This window comes from Podarcis gaigeae (genome assembly GCF_964106915.1).
Source record: "Podarcis gaigeae genome assembly, chromosome: 5".
Classification (NCBI taxonomy): Eukaryota; Metazoa; Chordata; class Lepidosauria; order Squamata; family Lacertidae; genus Podarcis; species Podarcis gaigeae.
The window spans coordinates 30657636-30680043 of record NC_139681.1 but is presented as its reverse complement, the minus strand read 5'-3'; the positions used below and the strand labels follow the sequence as shown (position 1 = coordinate 30680043).

General features: G+C 41.5%; 1 protein-coding gene across 4 annotated transcripts in view; it reads right to left on the bottom strand.

Annotated features, from left to right (window-relative positions):
* Positions 1 to 2507: 2507 nt before the first annotated feature.
* Positions 2508 to 22408, bottom strand: part of LOC310845510 (hexokinase HKDC1) — a 28882-nt gene continuing 8981 nt past the window's right edge. For all 4 annotated transcript variants that reach the window (XM_083740596.1, XM_083740595.1, XM_083740598.1 and 1 more), the window contains exons 2-18: positions 20479 to 20641; positions 19289 to 19437; positions 18024 to 18143; positions 16628 to 16723; positions 16134 to 16233; positions 15697 to 15880; positions 14581 to 14736; positions 13169 to 13402; positions 11693 to 11997; positions 11055 to 11203; positions 10054 to 10173; positions 9020 to 9115; positions 8615 to 8714; positions 7456 to 7639; positions 6669 to 6824; positions 5095 to 5328; positions 2508 to 4181 (exon numbers count right to left, since the gene is read on the bottom strand). In XM_083740596.1, the coding sequence (XP_083596722.1) occupies positions 4037 to 4181; positions 5095 to 5328; positions 6669 to 6824; positions 7456 to 7639; positions 8615 to 8714; positions 9020 to 9115; positions 10054 to 10173; positions 11055 to 11203; positions 11693 to 11997; positions 13169 to 13402; positions 14581 to 14736; positions 15697 to 15880; positions 16134 to 16233; positions 16628 to 16723; positions 18024 to 18143; positions 19289 to 19437; positions 20479 to 20641 (2691 nt within the window). In that variant the 3' untranslated portion in view covers positions 2508 to 4036. The remainder of the gene's footprint in view (positions 4182 to 5094; positions 5329 to 6668; positions 6825 to 7455; positions 7640 to 8614; positions 8715 to 9019; positions 9116 to 10053; positions 10174 to 11054; positions 11204 to 11692; positions 11998 to 13168; positions 13403 to 14580; positions 14737 to 15696; positions 15881 to 16133; positions 16234 to 16627; positions 16724 to 18023; positions 18144 to 19288; positions 19438 to 20478; positions 20642 to 22408) is intronic.

The following is a 22408-nucleotide window of genomic DNA, read 5'->3' as shown; positions in this document are numbered from 1 at the left end:
GGTTCACATTATAATTCCAAAGGTCTGTAAAAGTAAAGAATGGATAAAGTCAAATTTCATTTAAAAACTTTCCACTCAGTAAAGCATATTAATTGGCAAGACCATTGGCCATGTCTATAATACTACTAGCACATACACATAAAATAAGCAAATCAGCAATTATGCATTTAATTAATCTGTTTTAATTTAATTTAATCAACAGGCCACATAGCAACAGTTATCAGCCTCTTGTCTATTGCAGATTTTGCCAACCTGGTACCTTCCAGATGTTTTAGACTACAATTCCCATTAGCCTCTGGCCAGGTTGGTGAAGGCTGGGCTAATGCAACTTCCTTTCGATGAAGCAAAACCAATCCTGTTAAACAAAGTAACAACAATGAAGTACCTACTTTACTGTACACCAACGTGTCAACCTCAAGCATCCTTGACAAAGGTATTGCCACACAAACCTAGGATTTAGTTGTATCTGCAAGAGAGACAGCTGAGACAGTGTGGAGCAAGAACGTGCCTTCTTGAAGAATGCTAGACGTAAATAATCCTCATTTGTGTCGCGACACTCAAGATGATATGGTATCACCTTCTAGAATGGCATAGTGCAGCCTTGACTAAGCAGAATATCTAGCTGTAAATTGTCCCTGGCTTCTCTGTCACATGCATGCCACAATGAAAGAGGCTGAACATTTGTCTGGGGTGAGGTGGGGGATGTTACTTACTGCATGCTCCCATCTGCTTTGCTGAATTAAAAGCTCTTCGTCTGAAAACAAATTCTTCTTAATCTTCCAGGGACAAAAATAATAACAATAACTGTGATTTATGTTCTCCAACAATGTAGCTTTGCCGCAATGAATGAAGGCTTTGCTATTGCTCTCATCATGATAACATAGCAGCTGGTTTTAGAGTCAATTCCTTTTTTGTATAAAATTTAATGACCGTGCAGTTATTTAAATTTCAGAGTAACTGCCCGGGCTTTGGAAGCACAATGCTGCTCTGAAAACACAAACTTGAAAGCAACAGCAAAGTTTCTGAAATGCCAGTAGGGAATAAACTTGATAAAGATATCTTGTGTCCCACAAATGCCTAAAAGTCTATGATTCTATATACAGGGTGAGTCTTTTAAAAGAGGCCCCGTGGAACATGTGTACTCTGCATCCACGGGGCCTCTTTTAAAGGATTCACCCTGTATATAGAACCCGTATCTACAATGGAGGGGTTCCATCACCTCAAGCATAATCACCCCAAGAAGATCTTGCTTCTCATCTAGCTGCAGCCTTTAATTCAGGTATCAACCATTGTGCTCTGACCCTCTCTCCAGCCTTTACCAACCTGCAAACTTTCCCCACCTCTAGGTGATGTAACACCTAACTCTTAACTATTCTATCCTAAGCTGTGCCCTTATCTGTTGAGGAAAAGGGGCCCCAACCATTTGCTGTGTTACAGGAGTCCCTTTGATGCTTTGTTCTCTTAATGGTCCATCACCCGGGCTATAACTTTGTGGGAAACCAGCCTGGGTTAATTAGCTTTTAACACTTGCTGATTCCACAGAATTAGAAGTGTCTAGCACACAGCACCCTAAGCCTCAGTTAAATTCTGGCACTTGCTTGATCCAGAGATTGTAGTGGTCTGGAACCCACAAACTCATAACAGTATGTTATAAAATCCTACATCTTCCCCTTTATAGTTTTGGAAAGCATGTACCCGTGCTAGTTTCTCTTATTCACTGGCAATTGTTTGATCGTAAGTGTATGATGGCTTGTAGCACTTCAAGGCTGCGATCTTATGCCAACTTACCTGGAAGTAAGTTCCACTGAATGCAGGGGAGGAGTTAAGTTTGAGTAGCCATGTGTAAGATTGCACTGTAAGTATGGCTCAGAAAGCCAGTTAAGCAAAACTGCATGCTGCACCTGGCATGTGGCACGTGTCAGGCCCTTCCATTGTTCTGTGGCTGTGCTTTGGCATGCAGTAGCGAAGCTGGTGACCACACAGTGTGAACTGCAAAAGAGTCGGCCTGAAAGCACAAGTGAAGTTTGATCTTAAAGGGAAACCACAGAGTTTAAAACAAGAAACACGTCTCGAATCTCAGATAAAGCATATTGAAAGCACACATTGACAATCCAATTTACTTTGCACCAGCTATGTGCTTTTTTATTTCTTATAAATAATATGTACAGAACAGGATCTGTACAGAACAGAATATCTTTAAAGTCCACTCGTTCCTTTCTTTGCTTTAGGTATTTGGTAATGTATACACCTCCTACAAAGCTTAATCCAGCAACGTATTTCCATAAATTGAACCAAAATATGTTTGAAAGTAGCTTGTTGCAGCATCTTCTAAAGTGTTAAAGGAATTACGTGTCATTAATAATTATACAAGGTCCTCCTTTTATTTCATATTTATTATATGAAATCAGATTCCCACATACAAAAAGGCAATGCTGTTTGCAAACCCTCATGCCACTTGCCAGAGAGGTGTTTCCCTAAGCACATTCTCATTCGTAAAAAAAGAAATGGAAATAGTTCTTGTTGGATTGACAGCAGCAGGAAACAGGGCCTTTTAAACAAATACTTCAGGTTGCCTCTTGACAGGTTGAACACCCACCAAGCAGTTCCATTAAGAATATTTGCAATGTTTTAAGTAGCAACATTTCAAGAAGGAATCTGCTGTAACCCAAGTTGCCTGAGGTGACTGGTGGAGGCAGTGATGGTACCCTTTGCAGCTCAGGAGCCTGAGTTCAAGCCCCATATTGGGCAAAAGATGCCTGTATTGCAGGGGGTTGGACTAGATGATCCTTGTGGTCCCTTACAACTCCTACAATTCTGTATGAAACAAAAATATCATGAACAAAAAATAGTGGTGCATTTCAGACTCTGGGCATAGTCTAAGTATGTTTATGTTGCTTTAGGTGGTATTGTGTGTTGTTTCACTCACAACTTTCAGCGACTCTTATTAAAACACAAAGTATTGGTTGGAGAACTGCATCTCAAAATTCAGATAGGTGTGAATTTTGAAGGATAGCTGTGTGCCAGTACTCATATTTTTTTGGAAAGTGCAGATTTGATAAGATTCGCTTTTAAATGAAAACTGAATCAAATCTCTCCCCCATCCCTACCCACAGGCTAATTTTTAAAGTGCACAGACTATCAGATTATGCTCCAAAGCTAGTCACGAAGCCCAACACCTTAGTTTGATTTTTAAAGTGTAAAGTGGGGTCATAAAAAGTTTTTGAGCCACTTCATATTGCTGTGGGCAGTCAGTAGATTATTATTTTCAGATTACCAAGTGGAATGGTGCAGACCGACCATCTCTCCTCTCTCCTTCTACAAAGGCCTGGATTTCCATCCCAAGCAGCGCCAACTGTGAGCAACTCATTAAACACAACAATTTGTTTGAAAAAGAACATGGATTGATTATCTTTTGCACATCAGCCTTTTTAATTTCCTTTTCTAAAAGAAATAATAAAAAGTAAAACAACAGTGCCGGCTCTCAGCACATGCCTATCCAAGGATACCTATACAAGGACATAATATCTACTTCCAAATTATGAGTTGTACATTACAAAGAATATTTAGACATGAATGCGAAAGGACATGGATGGGAAAGGGGAAAGGGAGCAGTAGAACATATAAATATGTTTAAAATAGTTGACAAAATAGTTACATTTATATGGCCTGGCTGTTTTATATTATGAGCCTAACACAGAAATGTCAAGTATATTGTTGTATCTCTAAACATAAGACAACTTATGGAAACCTATGTTCAGATGCGCCAACACCTGCCTCAGTTTTGGCAAGAAAAACTGCTTTCTGTTTGCACAGCTGCCCAACCATCAGGATACAAACAGGAGTGGCCAAACTTGGAGCCTTCCAGAGACTGTTGAATGACATGTCCCAACAGCCAGGGACGATGGGAGTTTTACTCCAACAGCATCTAAAGGCCACAACATTGGCCAACCCTGGGCCACAGATGTGTGCACCACTTTTGAACTACTGCTTCGGTAGGTTTCACACACACACAAAAAAATCACTGCTGCCTGACCACTTAATTTTCAGCAACATTATGCACTCGTTTTGCAACAGCAGTAATTAAGGCAGCTCCCTTTCCACTCCCGTCTTCAGACAGCATGAATGTCACATCACATTGAGGCGCCAGTTCTTTTACCGTTTCTTGCAAGATTCTAGAAAAGCTAAAGAGAGGAAAAACAAAGCAAAAAAAAATGCAATAATTGCACACTGCTGTTTATTTCTTAACTGGCAAAATGCCTGTCATTATGATGGGTAGGGACAGGAGAATACAGAGGGAGGGCTTTTACACTGTAAGGATTGACAGTAATCCAGTCAGAGTCTCTCTCTCTCTCTCTCTCTCTGTATGCTCTGCACTCACAAAACACCTTGTACCCCCCGGTAGATCCCACTCCCTGCAACAGGTAAGTCAACCAGCATCAGGGGCAAGAGGGCAGGTTCTTCTCTCACTTCAACTGTATCTGCAAGTACAGCTATTTAGCCTTCTCCATGGAAGGTTTTCACTAATATAAGTGGGAGGGGAAGTAGAGGGGTGCCCTGGGGTGCAGCATTGAGGAAGAAGCGCAGAACAGCTAATAAAGCACAATGTGGTGTGGATCCACCACTAATGCGTCCATATTGCACAGGAACATACAAAGGTGCCTTATACCGAGTCAGACCATTGGTCAATCTAGCTCAGTATTGTCTGCACTAGCTGGTGGTGGCTCTCTAGGATTTCAGGCAGGATTCTCTCCCAGCCTTACCGGACATGCTGGGGATTGAACCTAAGACCTTCTGCATGCAAGACAAATGCTCTATCACTGAGCTATGGTCCTTCCCATCAATGACATGTTGCAGAAGACCTTCAGAAAATCACCCATCTCTCTGGAGGGGCCTGTAGTCCATTAAAAGCAGAACTTTTCCCAGCTCTTTATTACAATCTATTCAAACAAGTGTAATAGGGCTAACTGAAACAGCATTGTAGCAATTTCTCTTTCCCCCAACCTTTTTAATCCCCATCAACTAAGCAGAATATTATCTTTAAAAAATCGGTCAATTCTGCAAGGCAAAACAACAACAGTGATGCTGTGTACTCACTGTGGGTGTAGTTTGTATAAGGTGCCATCCACACCTACAGTGGTTTTTAAGTGCTCAAGATTTCTGTTGTCCCGTATCTTCTCCACTATAGCGGCCAGCCCGGCCCCACACAGCTGGGCTGCTCTCTTGGAAACGGAGCCACAAACTTCCTTTACAATGATACTGTCATCACAAGTGCTGTCAAGCCCAAGCTGCTGCAAGATTCTTCTTACTTGAAGTAGGACAAGCCGGTCACTGCACTCAGACAAAACACAACAGGCACTTCTGGTTAGGACGCAGAGCTGGGGCCAAATGTACTAAATAAGTCAATAGATGAACAGGTTTCCCCCCCCTCTACTCCTCCTACTGACTGAGCCTAAATCACAAAGGGCACTTCTACTTTCTGCTGCATTTCCCTATCACTTCCTCTGGTTACAAACGCTTCTGGTTGCAAATGCTTCAGGTTACGAGCTCCACTAACCCAGAAGTAGCTGCTCCTGGTTGTGAACTTTGCCCCAGGATGCGAACAGAAATTGCATGCCAGAGGTTCATGCGCACAGCAGGGAACCCCATTAGCAAAAGCGCGTCTCAGGATAAGAACAGTTTCAGCTTAAGAACGGACCTCCAGAATGAATTAAGTTCGTAACCAGAGGTACCACTGTATTGCAAAAAGTCTGACCTTTTGTGGAAATGTGTTTGCTCCACGGTTTAATATCCTGTCATGTCAGGGCCGGCCTAGGACATTTTGGTGCCTGAGGTGAACCACAAAATGGCACCCCTCCTCCCTGCTAGGGAAGAAGCAGTGAGTGAAGATCTGCGACAGGAACAAGGTGGGGGAATAAAGATCTATTTCAGGATCTGCTGCCCCTGTGGACACAGCCACCAGTCGCCTCATTTTGCCTCATGGGTGGGCCGGCCCTGTGTCATGTTATGAAGTGGCAATCATCATTATCCTGTTCAGACTAAACAGGGAATTATGATAAATAACTAAAGATTTCCTTGTTTCCTTGCTTGCACCTCAAAGGGAGGAGAGAAAAGGCTGAGAGCATGGGAAAAACATTTCTTGATACTTTGGCTTATTCAGTCAAGATTTAATTGTCTGAAAGCAAACACTAGTTTAAAAGCAGGATGCTACTATTTTAGCTCTCCTGGGTGAAATGTACTTTTCAAAATTAGCATCATCCATGCTCACTCAATCCAAGGGCATAGGGAATAGCTGCTCATTTCCACCCCCTCCAATCTGAGGACAAAGCAGAAAGGATCACTTAAAGTTTATGAAGCGATAGTGCAAACAGTACAGACTCGAAGTATTTTACTGCTGAAAGCAGTGTGATACTGATGTTTGAAATACACTGGGTTCATTCACACCCAATAAAACCCAAGTAAAGTTGTTCACTATAGAACTGCAGATGGCCCTGAGTAACAGGGTTCAGCATCTCAGTCAACCAACACTTCTTTTTCCCAACTGTATTATTTTCTGATGATGTATAAAATATTTACAAAGCTGCAATCATTCAGTTGCTTCTCACTAGTCTGATATGTGTGAAAGTGGCAAGCAGTGAGGAAAATACTCTTAGTACAACACATTGTTTTACCTTTCAATCTGGGACAGGAATTTGGTTTCAAATATTCCTCTTGTTCTCAGCCGCTCTGAAATCTGACCCCGGAAGAGAAGTCCTTGCTTGGTCAAGTCTATCAAGATCTGTCTCACTATTTCACCCAGATACATTCCACTGGTCATTTTCTCATACCTTATACAGAAAAAAGAAAAAGGATTTGGACAACATTTAACACATGTTCAGTTACGTATGCAAAAATGGGGCCTGGGATATAGTCTGTGCATACCACATGCCTTTTCTGAACATGTGCGTTGACTCTTAGGATGGAAATAAACATGACAGCAACAGACTCATGCTTTGTAAGGTGTTTTAAAGTGGAATAGCAGGCGTGTTCTTAAGTGGAAAGATTACTCAAAGTTCATATATGCCTAGGAATGGAAGAAACTGTGATTTCCATTCCAACCTGTGCTCATCACAATCAACACTGTTTCCGTTGCACTGTACTTTGGTTTCCACTGAATGTAATAACATTCACTACATTGTCTGCTACTTAACATACTTTACGTAACTTACATTCGTTTCAATGTCAAGGAAACATCAAAACAATGTAAAAAGGTTATTACTGTTGTACTGTTTGTGGACATAAAAACAGCTGTGATGATGATGTGAACAAATACCAACTGTGTTTACTTGAGTGATTTCTATTCCTGACTACACATGAACACACAAACCACTATTTCCACCTCCTTTTCTAATAGAATTATCTGCCATTCCTACATATGTCCTGAAGACATTGCAATAGCAATAAACCACAGACTGTTACCTCTGTTCCCCAGGATTCAATGACCCCTCATCCACTTCTTTGTCATATTTTGTCCTGAGATTATCTATGCAGCCATTGTCGCCAAATCCTCCCCATTCTGTATTGATGCACATTTTGCCCTCGTCTCCTTCTACAATTTCTATATTACGCATGTCTTCCATGTAGCAAACATTACTGCCTGTCCCTGGAAGGAAGGAAGGAAGGAAGGAAGGAAGGAAGGAAGGAAGAGGCATGTGTATTTTATTCCTTTAAAGCAACCACCAGGAGAAGCACAAAGACCTGGGGAATGAAAAAAACATTTCCTAGAAGTTTGATTTTTTTCTCTCTAAGTGGGAGATAAAATTTAGGGCCTAAAAGTAGGGACAGGAAAATCTGTCAAATTCTGTTTTACTCACTCAGTTTCACATGTTTCTAGTCTTAAATTTTAAAAAACAACACTAAGTGCTCCCGAAAATTCAACAGCATTTTACTGTGAATTTCTCATAACAGACATATCTTTGTAAGCAATGTTATTATACACTATTTTGCAAATCAGGTTTCCATTATGTTTTGCATGTTGGTATTTTCTTTTAAATAATATATGCAGGTAAACACACACTTTACTGCAATATTTACATTTCTGTACACATTATCTGACTTTGCAAAATTCAAAGTTGTGCGAATTTCAAACAGCGGCTACGTTTCGGTTTGTATATTGTTTCAAAAAGTGTGACTTGTGTAGGGTTACCTTTAAATGCAAACTAAATCAATTTTATGCCCTATATCTAGGGAACTAAGGTTCATATTAGAGCTTGGGGTGCAGTGTATACCTCATACCACTAGGTGGCATGCAACACTTTGTAGGTTCCCTTTCTCTCCTCATCTGTATTGCTCATAACATTATTAGTTTCCATCATTCCCAACAAGGCTCACTGTAATTCTCATCATCTATAATTTCCATCATCCCTGACTATTGGCCATGCTGACTGGGGCCAATAGGAATTAGAGTCCAATGTCATCTGAAGGACCAAAGGTTCTCCCCTCCTTGCCCAGAAACAGCAAGTTGACCAAGATTCCATCTCCCAAAAGATTTTAGCATATAATTTCACTGTTGGTTACAAATCTTATTCTGTCACATCCTGGAACATCCATACACAAGTCTTACAGGATTGCTTTTTACCTGCAATGAGGCCGATTTCGCAATTTGGGTCTTCATAGCCACATGTCATCATTGTCCCAACTGTATCATTTACCACTGCTACAATATCCAGATCAAATTCCTGAAATAAAAAACTGATTTTGTGAATGTGCAAAGAGCGAAAAACAAACAAACAAACACATACACGCCCTTCGATGTATTGTGCACTAAGCACTAGCTTTATACTATCTATCATCATGAAAGCACAATAAAAAGGATATCTGAAGGAGTCCACAGATGAAACCAACACCTTTGAAAGCATTTAGAGTATTTGCAGCACCTAGTGATAGAGCTACATTTGGATAACTGAGATTCAGTTCTATACTATTGTCATAGCAAGGGATTGGTGCTTGAACCTTTGGGAGATTTCCCCACAATGGTACTTACATTCCTTCGTTTGATAGCTTCCCTGAGCATATCAACAACATCCTCTCCTTCGCAGTCTGTTGCCTTGAACCCTTTTGTCCACCCAACAAGAGTTCCCTAAAGTGGGGAAGTCATAGAATCAATAAATGAAAGATGCTTACACCAAGAGGAGAAAAACAGGTAGAACACTTAAAAGTTGGATTACACTTTCAAAAGGAGCTTGGTTCAACATATTGCATTTTGGGGAAATATTAAAATACCAAAATGCTCCCTTCCTGATAGAGGGGGATGCTTCAGGGAACAGAGCAGGAGGGCTATACACTCTGTCGTTGTGGGTTTCCTGCATCAAGCAAGAGTCCAGACAAGATTATCTCTAAGATCCCTTCCAAATGTACACTCTCTAGCACAAGAGAGCTTGCCAACTCCCAAGGCAGCCTGTTACATACTTAGCGTTGGGAAGTTTAAACCGGTGGTACTTCACGGTATGCCAGGTGCCATAAGAAACTGGCTGGCCATGGCTGAAACAGAAAGCTGGATGGTTTGGTTACTTCCTGTATCAGCATCCCTGATGGAGGTGCAACACTGGTATCAGAAGTGGCCATGCAATTCAAACTGACTGCCACTCCTGTTATTGTTGCAACACAAAGCCTATGACAATATAGAAGTGGTTTTTCAGTGCAGAAAAAACATATACATTGGACTCGATCTGAATTGTTGTTTTGTATTCCACACATCCTTAATAATTTGCTTTAACTCTCCATGAGCTGCTGTATGCATCAGCAGCCTTGTGTCAAGCATGCCTTGTCCAAAGTAAATCTGCCTAAGTGCGTGTAAGAATGAGATTGTTTTTTGTTTAACACAAATGAGATTGTTTTTTGCTTAACATTTAATTCAATTTTATATACTCTCTGGTAAAACCTGTGATAAAACTCTTGTCAGTCCACAGGGAAGGGAAGGGAATAATAAAAACAATAATGAAATGTTTCTATGGAAAATTCTGCAAAGATTAAAAGAGGAAACAAAACAGCATGTCAAATCTCAGCTCCCCTCCTTACCTTATCAATACATGCTTGTCTGCAGGGGAAGGAAAAAGTAAAGCCAAGAGGAAGTCGGGCACCCTTAATGCCCATGTACTCCAAAAAGTCTGCAATGCACTGGACAATGTGATCAAACAGCTAGGAGGGAAGAAAGAGAATATATGGGAGTTCTTGGTGCTTTATGTTTGTGGAGTCGAGTCAGAAGAAGGCAGTGGAGGACAAGTACTGGGGAATGTCGAAGGAAGGTCTGAGTGGCAGGTGGAATGACTTGGAGGCCAAAGACTTGTTGGGGGTAGCTTAATTGTTTGGCTCCGGCTGAAGGGGCAAAGGAAGAACCAATCAGCACTGGGGGGTGGGGAGAAGTGAGGAGAAGCTTGGCATGTTGGTCTCTGGTGATTGGCAGGATCACCGCAAGACACAGTAAAGGGTTTTTTTTTTGGGGGGGGGGAGTCCTCTGTTATAGCATTAATGGGACTTAACTGGGATGGAGAGAATAAAAGGGCAGTTTTGCTAAACGCTTTCATAAGGTAACTAACTGCTTCCTTAAAGCTATTTTAATTTAACATTAATAACTGGATATTGTTGTTGTTGGCATCTATCTGCCTCAGGAGACAATGCAGGAGTGCGCCTTTGGGGTGAGGTCAAACTCAAAGTAGCTGGGGATAAGCTGTTGGTGTTTAAAGTGACAAAAAAGTGTATACATTTAAATATACTATACTATCTTAAAGTAACCAGATAAGCTTGTGCACTTAATAATCTTGTTGCGAATAAACGTAAATACTTTACGTATGATATCTATATCTGATTGGCTTTGTATCATGCCTGTACCCCATAGTCACTGGTTTATTGGTAAGTTAAGGGTTCAGAAGGAATAAGTGAGACTGAATGCTGTCAGTGGCAAGGGTTTAGGAGAACCACTGGAGTGGGAATTGGGTTCTGTTATTACAGAGTAAGCAAGTAAATACCGCATTCCCTCCACAGGTTCAATAAAAATAAATAACTGACTTGTTTTACTTTACCTCTTCACCTGTTCCCTGCATAATTTCCAAAGGAATGGCAAAGATTTTATTGTACATTCGGACTGATTTGCTTCTTCCACTTCTGATTTTTACAAGCAAAACTCTGAAATTTGTTCCCCCAAGATCAAGGGCCAGAAATTTTCCATTTTCTGCAACAGAAAAATCAGCATTTTAATCTGACTGAAGTCTTCCTTCCTAACTGTTACACAGAAAGGCTTCTGGAATTTCCAAATCAAACTTGCTGACTCTGAGCTTCTTGTTAAAAAAAATTATAAATCACTTTTCAAACATGTTCACTGCTTTCTGGGGTTCCTGTGAACTTATCTGTTGTTTTTATTACCTCCTCTCTCTCTCTTTTTTAAAGCTTTTTATTTATTTTTTTGTTACATACAAGAACATGTAAACACTGGAAAAACCAGGTCAGTAACAGAGAAAAATACAGAGTTGTGAAATAAAATAATAGCAAACCAATGTACCAAACTACAATCTTGTTCCTGGAATATCAGATGGTATAACCATAACAAAGAATGAGAAGCTGGAAGGATATGGGAAGATCCCCTGTTAATATAATCAAATAAGTGAAACCAATCTGCATCAACCTTCCCCTTTGTTTTAGATTAGCTTTTCTGGGTCCTTACCTGTTCCATCTGGTGTTCCATAAACAAATGTGGGCAGCATTTTCACAGTGGCTGTAGGATGCGTTTCTTTCTTCAGGCCATACTCCAGTTCTGCCCTCATTCTGTTTTTCACACCTATGAGGTTCTCTTTGGTTATTTGGAAGAGGCTCAAGACCTCATTGATCTGTTTGCGCTGAGATAAGAGTCTGCAGGCAACAGCAGTTACCATCGCAGCCCCCTTCCCACTGCCACTCTCTGACAGCAGAAATCGAACGTCGCAGTTGGGCACCAGCCTTCTGACTACTTTATGGAGACGCTTAGCATACCTAAAGCCAAAAAGGTCTTTTAAATGCTTACAAATATTGTGTGCACAATAAAATACAAGGGAGCACACACCATTGCGCTAAATTGCTTTCTCCCTTAAGCCGCTTAGCACTTTCACAGATCAAGGAAATCCTTTTGATTCAAGTCCACACAGTTCATGAGCACAAAACAAAAGACATCTGATGAATCAAGTCAAAGGCCTACCTACTCCCTCCTCTCAGCACCCTGTTTCCCTCATTGGCCAACCAGATGCCAATAGAAAGCCCATAAGCAGGGGCAGACTTCCATAATTTTTCCGAAAATTGTGCCCTGTGTGAGGCCAGAATATGGCACCATCAATGGTTCTTCTCACTTATGGATCATCTCAATTTTGCACCCCCTCAGCTTGGTGGAACCACCTAAACCGCCCTAAATCCATGCCAAAAGCAGGACGTGTGAGGGAAACAGAATCACGGAGAGCTGTCCACAGACTTCCCTGGCAATAACCACTGCCGGACCATTCTTCTGAAGTTCCATAAGATCTTATTTAGGCTAGCTTTTTGCTGACCAAGCAGAGCCTTTGAGGGCAGTTTTAATCAAGAACAAAGTAGAAAGCTTTGCTAGATCAGAATATCAAACAGTGGCCAGCCAAATATCTGTGGAAAGCTCATCAGTTAGGCATTAATAGCAATAGCCATTTGCTCAAGTTTGACTACAGCATCTGGTAACCAGAGAAATACTGTATCAAGTTGTATCCCTTCTACTGGTGCCCTTCTACTGACAGAAGGTTCTTTGATCCAGCAGATGCTTATGTCACTATAATGGCAAAGGAGGCACATTTTTACCAATTCCTCACTGCAGCCTCCACACCATCCTCCATGATGCTTTTGAAGGGAGAGGAAAATCAACAAAAAAAATTGCCCCTCTAACTCCATTCTGCCAATGGAAGCCTCCACTAGATCAAAGAATCTTCCATGGACAAACTTTATGGGATACATTAAAGTTATGTATAGCTATCACAGCCAGCAAGTGTTGACAGCTCATGAATTTTTCTTACCCTTTTTCAAAGGCAACTTGGCTCATAGTCATCATGATTGCTAGATGTCTGCATACCCTTAAATTAATTATCATATGCAGATGAGCAATGATAATTTCCCCAGGCATGACAACCCTACCTACTTTGATGTGACTTACTGAGGGTGTGTCTTATACAGCGTCCCATCAACTCCCACTGTCGTTCGGAGCCTTGCAACCTTTTTATTTTCACGGAGGCGTGTGAGTACCGCTGCCAAAGCTGCAGCACAGAGATTTGCTGAGCGAAATGAAACAACAGTGCAGACGTGCTGAACGGCAATGCAGTCATCCTCCGATGGAGCCAGGCCCAGTTCCGTCAGAATTTCTTTAGTATTGCTCAGGCCTTCTTTGTACCTAACCCAAAACAGAGGAATCAGAAACATGCCTGAGGAAACCACTTCAGCTTTTAGTAGTGAGAGGGAGACAGTGGTGAACCACTTTCTGTATGGAAAGAATAAGCAGGCCAGAAATTTCTGGAAGTAGGTGGTCATGTGTCCTACTTTGCAGAGGACAGTCCTCTATTTAAAGGCATCTTCTATCAGAAAGGCTATCTGGTCCAAATCGAATTAAAGATAAAGACTGCATATACACTATACATTTAAAGTGCGTTGCTTCCCCCAAAGAATCCTGGGAGCTGTAGCTTACCCTACATAGAGTTACAGTTCTCAGCACCCTTGACAGACTACAGCTCCCAGAATTCTCTGGAGGAAGTCATGTGATTTAAATGTACACAGCCAAGAAACCATAAGAAAAGAGAGCAGAGGCCTTGCCAGCCGTTTCTACCTGGTCAACAGATCTTTGGCCACCATCTTCCCTACTGCTATGTTTCTATTTAAATCACTGTAATTTCTAAAGGTGGGGACGCAGGTGGCGCTGTGGGTAAAACCTCAGTGCCTAGGACTTGCAGATCGTAAGGTCGGCAGTTCGAATCCCCATGGCGGGGTGCGCTCCCGTCCTTCGTTCCCAGCTCTTGCCCACCTAGCAGTTTGAAAGCACCCCTAAGTGCAAGTAGATAAATAGGTACCGCTTTATAGCGGGAAGGTAAACGGCGTTTCCGTGTGCGGCGCTGGTGCTGGCTCGCCAGCTGCAGCTTCATCACGCTGGCCACGTGACCCGGAAGTGTCTTCGGACGGCGCCGGCTCCCGGCCTCTTGAGCGAGATGAGCGTGCAACCCTAGAGTCGGTCATGTCTGGCCCGTATGGGCAGGGGTACCTTTAATTTCTAAAGGTGCATCTATACATGCCAATTAGTACATGCAGATTACATGCAAAGCTGTGTCCTATTTTTTGCAGCAACATGTTCTGCTTTTGTGTGACTGTCCACCCTATCTGAAATCTCATTGTACCTGGTCTGATCTATGGAGCAAGAAGGAGGAAGAGGCTGCCCTAAATAACATCTGCAAGCATTTGGCCTCACCAAAGCAGAGTAGCTTTGAAGGCAGAGTAGCTGCCCAAAATCAGTGCTTGCACAAATTGTAGAACAGAAGCTGCCCTTACAGAAAACTCTCTGATGGACAGATTAAAGCCTCTTACTTTTCCATGGCAGCAATGTGTTTTGTCTCAATCTTGCCCTTGGTGCAGAGAGCTGTTGACAACTTCCCGTTGAAAAGCAAACCTTCCCTTGTCATTTTCAGAAGGATAATTCTTACGAGTTCTCCTAAATACAAACCACTAATCATCTTCTCAAACCTGCAATTCAACAGAAAGCTGTTGTCAGAAAGCATCAAGGGCATTTCATGCTTTCTAATAAAGAATTAGATTTACATTTCTTGGGGAAAATCCAGAAATTTCCCCCCAAAAAAGGAGAAAAAACTGTTCCCAATGACTCATTTGTAATATTAATCCTCTGTCTGGAAGCGCTCCCTATTACAGTGGTACCTCAGGTTACATACGCTTCAGGTTACAGACTCCGCTAACCCAGAAATATTACCTCGGGTTAAGAACTTTGCTTCAGGATGAGAACAGAAATAGTGCTCCGGCGGCGCGGCGGCAGCAGGAGGCTCCATTAGCTAAAGTGGTGCTTCAGGTTAAGAACAGTTTCAGAACGGAACTCCGGAACAAATTAAGTACTTAACCCGAGGTACCACTGTACAATCATTATTGTTATCATGATTACCTATTGCTACTGCTGCTGCTAAAGACCCACAAAGGATTGTGGAAAGAAAGATGGCAGCAAAGGACTCTTTATTCTTTTATCTGCCCCCTCCTCTTCTTTGCAGTTAAGTTACTGCTGGAATGGGGGAAGGACTCAGAAAAAACTCCCAACTCAGAACACACACACTGCACCACACACAATTTATTTAACATGGGTGATTCAGCACCCTTCTGTGAAAGTTCAGTTAGGAATGTGTTTGGGGTCAGAGAGAAGGGCACTTCCTCTGAGCCAGTTTCTCACTGTCCCCCTGCCTGCCCCAAACAATCACTGGAAGGATACTAAACCCCTGGGGATTTAGGATTTAACCAGATTCTTGGCCAAAGCACTCCTCTTAAATAGTATCAATAGCGCTTCACAGTACTTGCCTGCCACTTAATATATTCAAGGCTACTTCTGTCCCAATGTTATTTCATGGTTGTTTTGAGATTGTGCACATGCCTAAATATCTACAATACTAGAAAGATGCCTTATCCCAAGCTGATGACTAAACTTACAATTGTTTTCCAGGATTGAAAGAGCCCAAATCAATCTCCTTGTCAAACTCTGTCCTGATGTCATCCAGTGATGCATCATCTCCAAAGGCTCCCCATTCGGTATTAATGCACATCCTTCCTTCATCACCTTCCACTAAGTCAATATTGCTCATTTCCTCCATGTAGCAAGCATTTGTGCCTGTTCCTGAGTCCAGCGGATTCATTTTGGAGGTTGTTGGGGGAAGGGAAGGGGGGAAGAAACACATAATTAATTAAGAAGAAACACATAATCATAATTTAAAAATAAATAAAATAAAATTGAATTTTTCTAAGAAAAAAATAATTTTCTGTGCCTTCTGCAATGCCACATGGGCTCAACTGTTCTATACTCCCAGAACACTCACTTTATCTTAAACCAGATTGGCCCTGCCTCTGGTAAAAAAAATATATAGAATTACCAATAATGACACCAACTTCACATCGCTGATCATCGTATCCACAGGTCATCATCGTTCCAACTGTGTCATTTACCAAAGCCAAGATATCTACATCAATGTCCTAATGAGGCAAATGCAACATACCAGTAAAGTCAAAATAATACATATTCAGATTCTTACAATCAATAAGAACCACAGTGTTTTCAAAAACAAAATCAGCTTAATACCTAGGGATGGGAATTTCAAAGTGGCGGTGCATATCACCACCACCTAGAAGTTTCAGACAGACAGACCATTATACTCTGATGAAATGCACAAGTTGATCCAAGTTCTTTCATTTACTTCAAGGAAGGAAAAAGCTCTGCAATAACAATTTTGTAGGTTTGAATGGGGCAGTTTCTTTTTCTGCAGACGGTATGTGCCAATGTCCCAGCTTGCACACCAGAACTGCTAGGAAATGTCAACTTTTTTTAAATGCAATCAGATTATATATTAAAAAAAAAATCTTAACTTGCCTGGTGTTTTCTGAGGGCTTTCTGGAGAGATTTCACCACATCTGTCTGCTGCACTCCTCTGGCTTTAAAATGCTTTGTCCAAGAAATCAGTATACCCTTGAAATAAAAGAAGAAGCAATTATCCAGTAACAATGTGTGCTACATGGCTTAAAGAGCGGCATATAAAGGAGAGAGAGATGGGGGGGGTGATTGTTATTTTTTCTTTCTCTAGTTTATGCATGGACTGGTGTAACATATTTACTATAATTTACCAGTAGTTCATGATCTAATGTATTGTTTTGCTCTAATTTTAAATATGAATAAAAAATTAACAGTGTATAAAACCTTAAAACATTTTTAAAGCATCAAATATTTGATTGGACAGATATGCCAAGAGGCAGAAGTAGTATAAAATCCATATATTTTGGGGGGAAAGACAGAAATTGATTATCTTTGGAGAAATCACTTGAAAAATGTGTCTATTATTATTATTATTATTATTATTATTATTATTATTATTATTTGTAAACAGCCCTTCATCCAAAGATCTCAGGGTGGCTCACAGCATAAAAATACAAGATAGAAGCACAAAATATGCAATAAAAACTGGAACACATTGAAAAAGGATATAGGGTGTTAATCAGCCAAAGGCCTAGTTGAAGAGGAATGCTTTCGCCTGGCACCTAAAGATGTATAATGAAGGCACCAGGCGAGCCTCCCTTCATTAATCAAAACATTAATCAAAACTGCATACAAAAAATTGTACATCAGGAGATATATAATGCTGATGAATTTTCGAAAGGATTTAAAAAATGGAAATGAGGGGAACTGACTCGGGAAACAAAAAGCTGAAGGAAACTGAAATTAACAAATTTGTCTATCCCTATGCACTTTCAGGTTTTCCCAAGGCAGCAGGACTCATATTTCCTGCTTTCCGAGTCCCATGCAGTCAGTGGCATAGCGTGGGGGGTGCAGGGGGGGCCGGCCACACCGGGCGCAACATCTGGGGGTTAGGGTTAGGGGGCGCAAATCCACGGGTTTGGGGGCGCAAATCCACGTGTTAGGGGGTGCAAATTACTTGCCTTGCCCCGGGTGCTGACAACCCACGCTACGCCACTGCATGCAGTGACTTGTCCTAGTATTCTTGTCTCTGCACAACTGCTATTCCCATCCCATCACACTCTCAGCCCCTGAGTTTTAGAAGCAAAAATTGTACACCTATTTTATATACTTAGTGTCACAACCAGCAGATATAATGCACACTTTTGCAAAGCTATATTCTCTGCACTATACCTTCCTAGCATGGGCAAAGTGGCATTTCATGAGAGCCCCTGCTGCTTGCTAATGGCAGCCTCTCAGCTCTGGTTAATAATTTGGTTCACCCTGGTTTCAAAGCCATAAAGAACATTGATCTTACCTCCTCTAATTTTCTCTGTATATAAGGAAAAGATAGGGTAAAGCCAAGAGGAAATTTCTTATGCTTTATATTCTTTGTCTCCATGAAGTCTGCAAGACAGTCAGCTACATACTGAAACAGCTGCATCAAAATAGGGGGGAAGTGTGAGTTATTATATATTACCTACTAGAATACAATGCAGGCTCCATACGGCTCAAATGGAATAGGAGATAAAGCAATGCCTATAATTAACAATGGTTATTTTTTCTATGCAATATGATAACAAAAAAAGCCTATTATCACAAGGTCAGCATAAACCAGGCTGCATTCAGAGTAGGGTTGTCATATGTCCAGAATTTCTTGGAATATTGCTCTGGAAGCAGTGTCTGGGCTGAAATCAGCAGAAATGTCATAGGGCACCGCATGTCAGCAGTGCCATTTTTGGCAATTTTACTGAAAAAAATGGCTCAAAAACGTCCATTTTGTTGTTGTTCCAATTTTGCTCAAAAAGCTCAATAACCTTTGCTTCCAGATTTTCACTTATTGAAATATAGCAACCCTAATTCAGAGGGTACATTATCTCATCTTCCCAACAATTTCTTACCTGTCAGTTTTCATGTGTGTAATCTTTCACACAATGTAAAACCCACTTTTGGAAATCTAGTGGAATCTAGCAGAAGTTTAGCACTCAATTCCCTCTTAATTTTCTCCAGAAAAATAAAATCTGTTTGCATATTAACTAGGAGAACCTCGGGAAATTTGTGCTCTGTAGCTTCCCTGTTGTTTTCACTGATACCCATGTGATGAAATTTGGGACAGTATCCTGGCATACTGTTATTTCCTGCCATTTAAAATTTAGTACATCATGGCAGTATAGTGATCAAAACACAACAGGGTATTGTGGTGTGAAAGGAATGTTAGAATTTGGGGAAGAAGTGCTAGCGCTATAACTCATAAAACTAACACAATAATGTGTCTGAATGCAGCCATAGCCTCTGTATCCTATATCTATTATCCCATGCATCTATCATCCCAAAATTGTCACTGGTTTGCTAAAGATTAATGCATATTCTCAGCATGTGGCAGCCATGGTTTGGTTGACTTTTAGTAAGCCATGCTCATTTCCAGATGCAGCTGTTGAGGTGCTCTGAATAACTATTCCCAGAGAAAGTTTATGCCTTGGGAGCTTGCAAATATTAAAACTAAAATTGGCTAATATGATCTTTTTATGTCTTAGAATACATTATTCACAGAGAGCATGTTTCAGAGGAAGATACGCTACTTACATCTGTCCCACTCCCATGGATGATTTCTTTAGGTGTTGGATAGATTTGACTCTCCATTTGAACATTTTGCTTCCCATTTTCAGACACTTTGACCTTTAGGACTCTGAATCGGGAGCCCCCAAGATCTAAAGCAAGAAATTCACCCTTTTCTGTAACACAAACAACAGGTAGAAATGATTGGGTCTTCCAAACTTCAGGTAACTCCGCATCAGAGCCCAATCAGGATCTCAGTAGAGAGATCAGACATGGGCATTGGTGCCATTCTTACTATATTTTTTAAAAGCCAAATATTCTAGAAATTCAGATTTATCCAGAAGCATCTCCACCAGGCATCTTTCATTATGCTACATAGCATACCATGTGTCACAGTAGCGAAATGGTTCCCCCAAAGTCCCAATTCTCTAAGACTGGCATTCAGAAACATACTGCCTCTGACAGTCCAAAATGCACACAGGCAAAATATTATCAGAGACATAGAATCATAGAATTGTAAAGTTGGAAGGGACCCTGGGGGTCATCTAGTCCAACCCCCTGCAATGCAGGAATTTCAATGTAGAAAACAATTGTGTGTTGTCTGGTTCTTACAAATTGTCTAATGTATTTGTACTATATAGTTGATATTAGAGCAGAGATGGGGAACCAGTGACTCTTCAGATGTTGCTGGACTCCCATCTCCAGGCTGGCATGCAGCAACCAAAGGTAAGTACCTGTTCCAACTCTGGCGCATTGCGATTTCTGCCCAAAATTAGAGGACACAGGATCTTGGTTTTCCTTCATTGTGCTTTAACGGCCTACTTATACAATCCTGGAATTCATTTCATTTCTTTTAGGGGAGATGGGGAAGATAGGCAGCTTCACTCTCCCCTCACACTGCCTCCTTGCTCTCTGCTTTTGGCTTGGGGAATCTCAGTGCCTTTATTATGAACCATCCTCTTAAAACTAACAAAATAAGAAGAGCCCTGCTGGATCAGGCCCAAGGTCCATCTGGTCCAACATCCTCCAACTAGATGCCCATGAGATGCCTTCAAGCAAGACATGAGTCTTCCCACTTGTGATTAACAGCAATGGGCATCCAGAGGCGTTCTGCCTTCTGACACTGGAGACAAATCATAGCCATTGTGGCTAGTAGCCATCAATAGACTCATTGCTATCGTTGATAATGGCAGGAGGAATGAAGAACGGCTGCTTACCTGTGCCATCAGGAATGGACCGCACAAAAGTTGGCAGCATTTTTAGTGTGGCTGTTGGATTGGTGTCTCTTGCCAGGCCTTTCACCATCTCTGCCTGGAAACGGGCCATCAAATCAAGGAGAACGTCATCAGAGAGACGCATGTGGTACAAGTACCGATCAACCTGGGGCAAGAGGTTCAAGATATTTTTTACTAATTGTTATTATGAATAAATATGTGTTGTTTTTTTCATAAAATTTATACACAGCTTGGTGTTGTGTGTGTGTGTGTGTGTGTGTGTGTGTGTTTTAAAAAACACACCTTAAAGCAGTTTTCCCTTGCAGAAGGGTGGCCTCTTTTATTTGCACTGACTAGTAGCGACACACCTGCACACATCCTATGTACACAGACCTGCGCTTGCAATCTCATTGGTGTACACTCCATCAACAACCCATATTTGCCCAAAGAAACTTCAAAATGCTACTAGGAACAGAAAGGGCAAGAAATTCCTTGTGTTAGTTGCCCTTGCTTTTGAAAAGAATAACCATGAGCCAAGCAAGCTGTGTAAACCAATATTTTTGTTCAATATAGTGTTACTAGACATTCTTCAAAGTCCATGTTCCCTGACTTTGCTACCATCCCGCACTGTAACAGTGATGCCTATAAGCTGTTTTTATATATATTCTCCCACCGCCTGCTTTTAACCCACCCACCACCCATGTAAGGCTGCAAAGAAACCCTAGATTTCAAACACATTTTCGTTCCAAAGAGCCAAGCAGCAGCTAAGCAACTATTTAAAAGTGCCATCACTAAAACATGTCTGGGGGCTAAGCAGGAAGAGGGGAGGCTTGGTAGCAGTGGCAAACAGCAGCAGGAGCACTTATTGGCATCAGTGGCCCCAAGGTGGGATCACACTGAAGTTTGGCATTGGCCCTGCACCTCCTTGACAATATGTTTTTCTTTCTCTATTCCTCACTCTTATTTCTGTTATGCATCACATTTTTTATTATCTTGGAAACTTACTTCTTCATGACCGTTCAGTTGGTCCTAATGGAGGTTATTGCCCTCAGGTCGTTCCCCCCATTTATGGATTGACTGAGCTATCTTGTCGCTTTTATCTGTGTCAACAATAATCCTGCTTCTCACTTTACTAAGTTGTTGACATCCGAACCCTTGGGTAAATAACCAGGCCAATCCAATGAACAGAGGTCAGATCAGGGAGAATGCTTTGTCTTCCCTTCCTCCCTTCAACCGCCCTCCCAAATTCATTTCTAAATATTTATTCAGAAAATCCAGTTCTTATTGGGAGGCATGGCAGTGAGGAGGGAGATCCAATGAAGGATCTTAGAAACATTTTCCTCTTAGCAGCAGAGGATTAGCACTGACAAAACGGCTATGCTAACCATGGAAATTACAGAGACCGTTGCTGGCATCCATCTGCCTCAGGAGACAATGGAGAAGTGTACCTTTGGGAGTGAAGTCAAACTGTTGGAAGGTTGCACCTCTAGAAAAAGAGGTGCCAGAGACCCACCATGAGCTTCTCCCTTGTTCTCTTATAATGGCAATGGCGCCCACCTGAGAGGCACAGGAACTGAGTTCTGGACAGTTCCAGCTGGGGAAAAAGTCCTGCCCATGGGGAATTAAAATGGGAACATGTGATAAACCCAGAAGACCGTGGGACTGCCTACATGACAGGGATGGTGAAGTGCTATGGAAGCAAAGTGAAAATAAGCCACTGAGACATGATTTAGCCAAATTTAAGGACGTTGTTGATGTTTGATTCAAGAGAGGTTGGCACAGACTTGTGAGTTTCCTTTGGTCCAAAGGTAAGCACAGCTGCTTTGTTAGGACTTGAAAGAGGCCTATTTTGTGAATTCCTTTGCACTAGGAATGTGTAGTATCCAACATACCATGTCAGAGCAAAAAGCTAGCTTTATAATCCTTATCAACA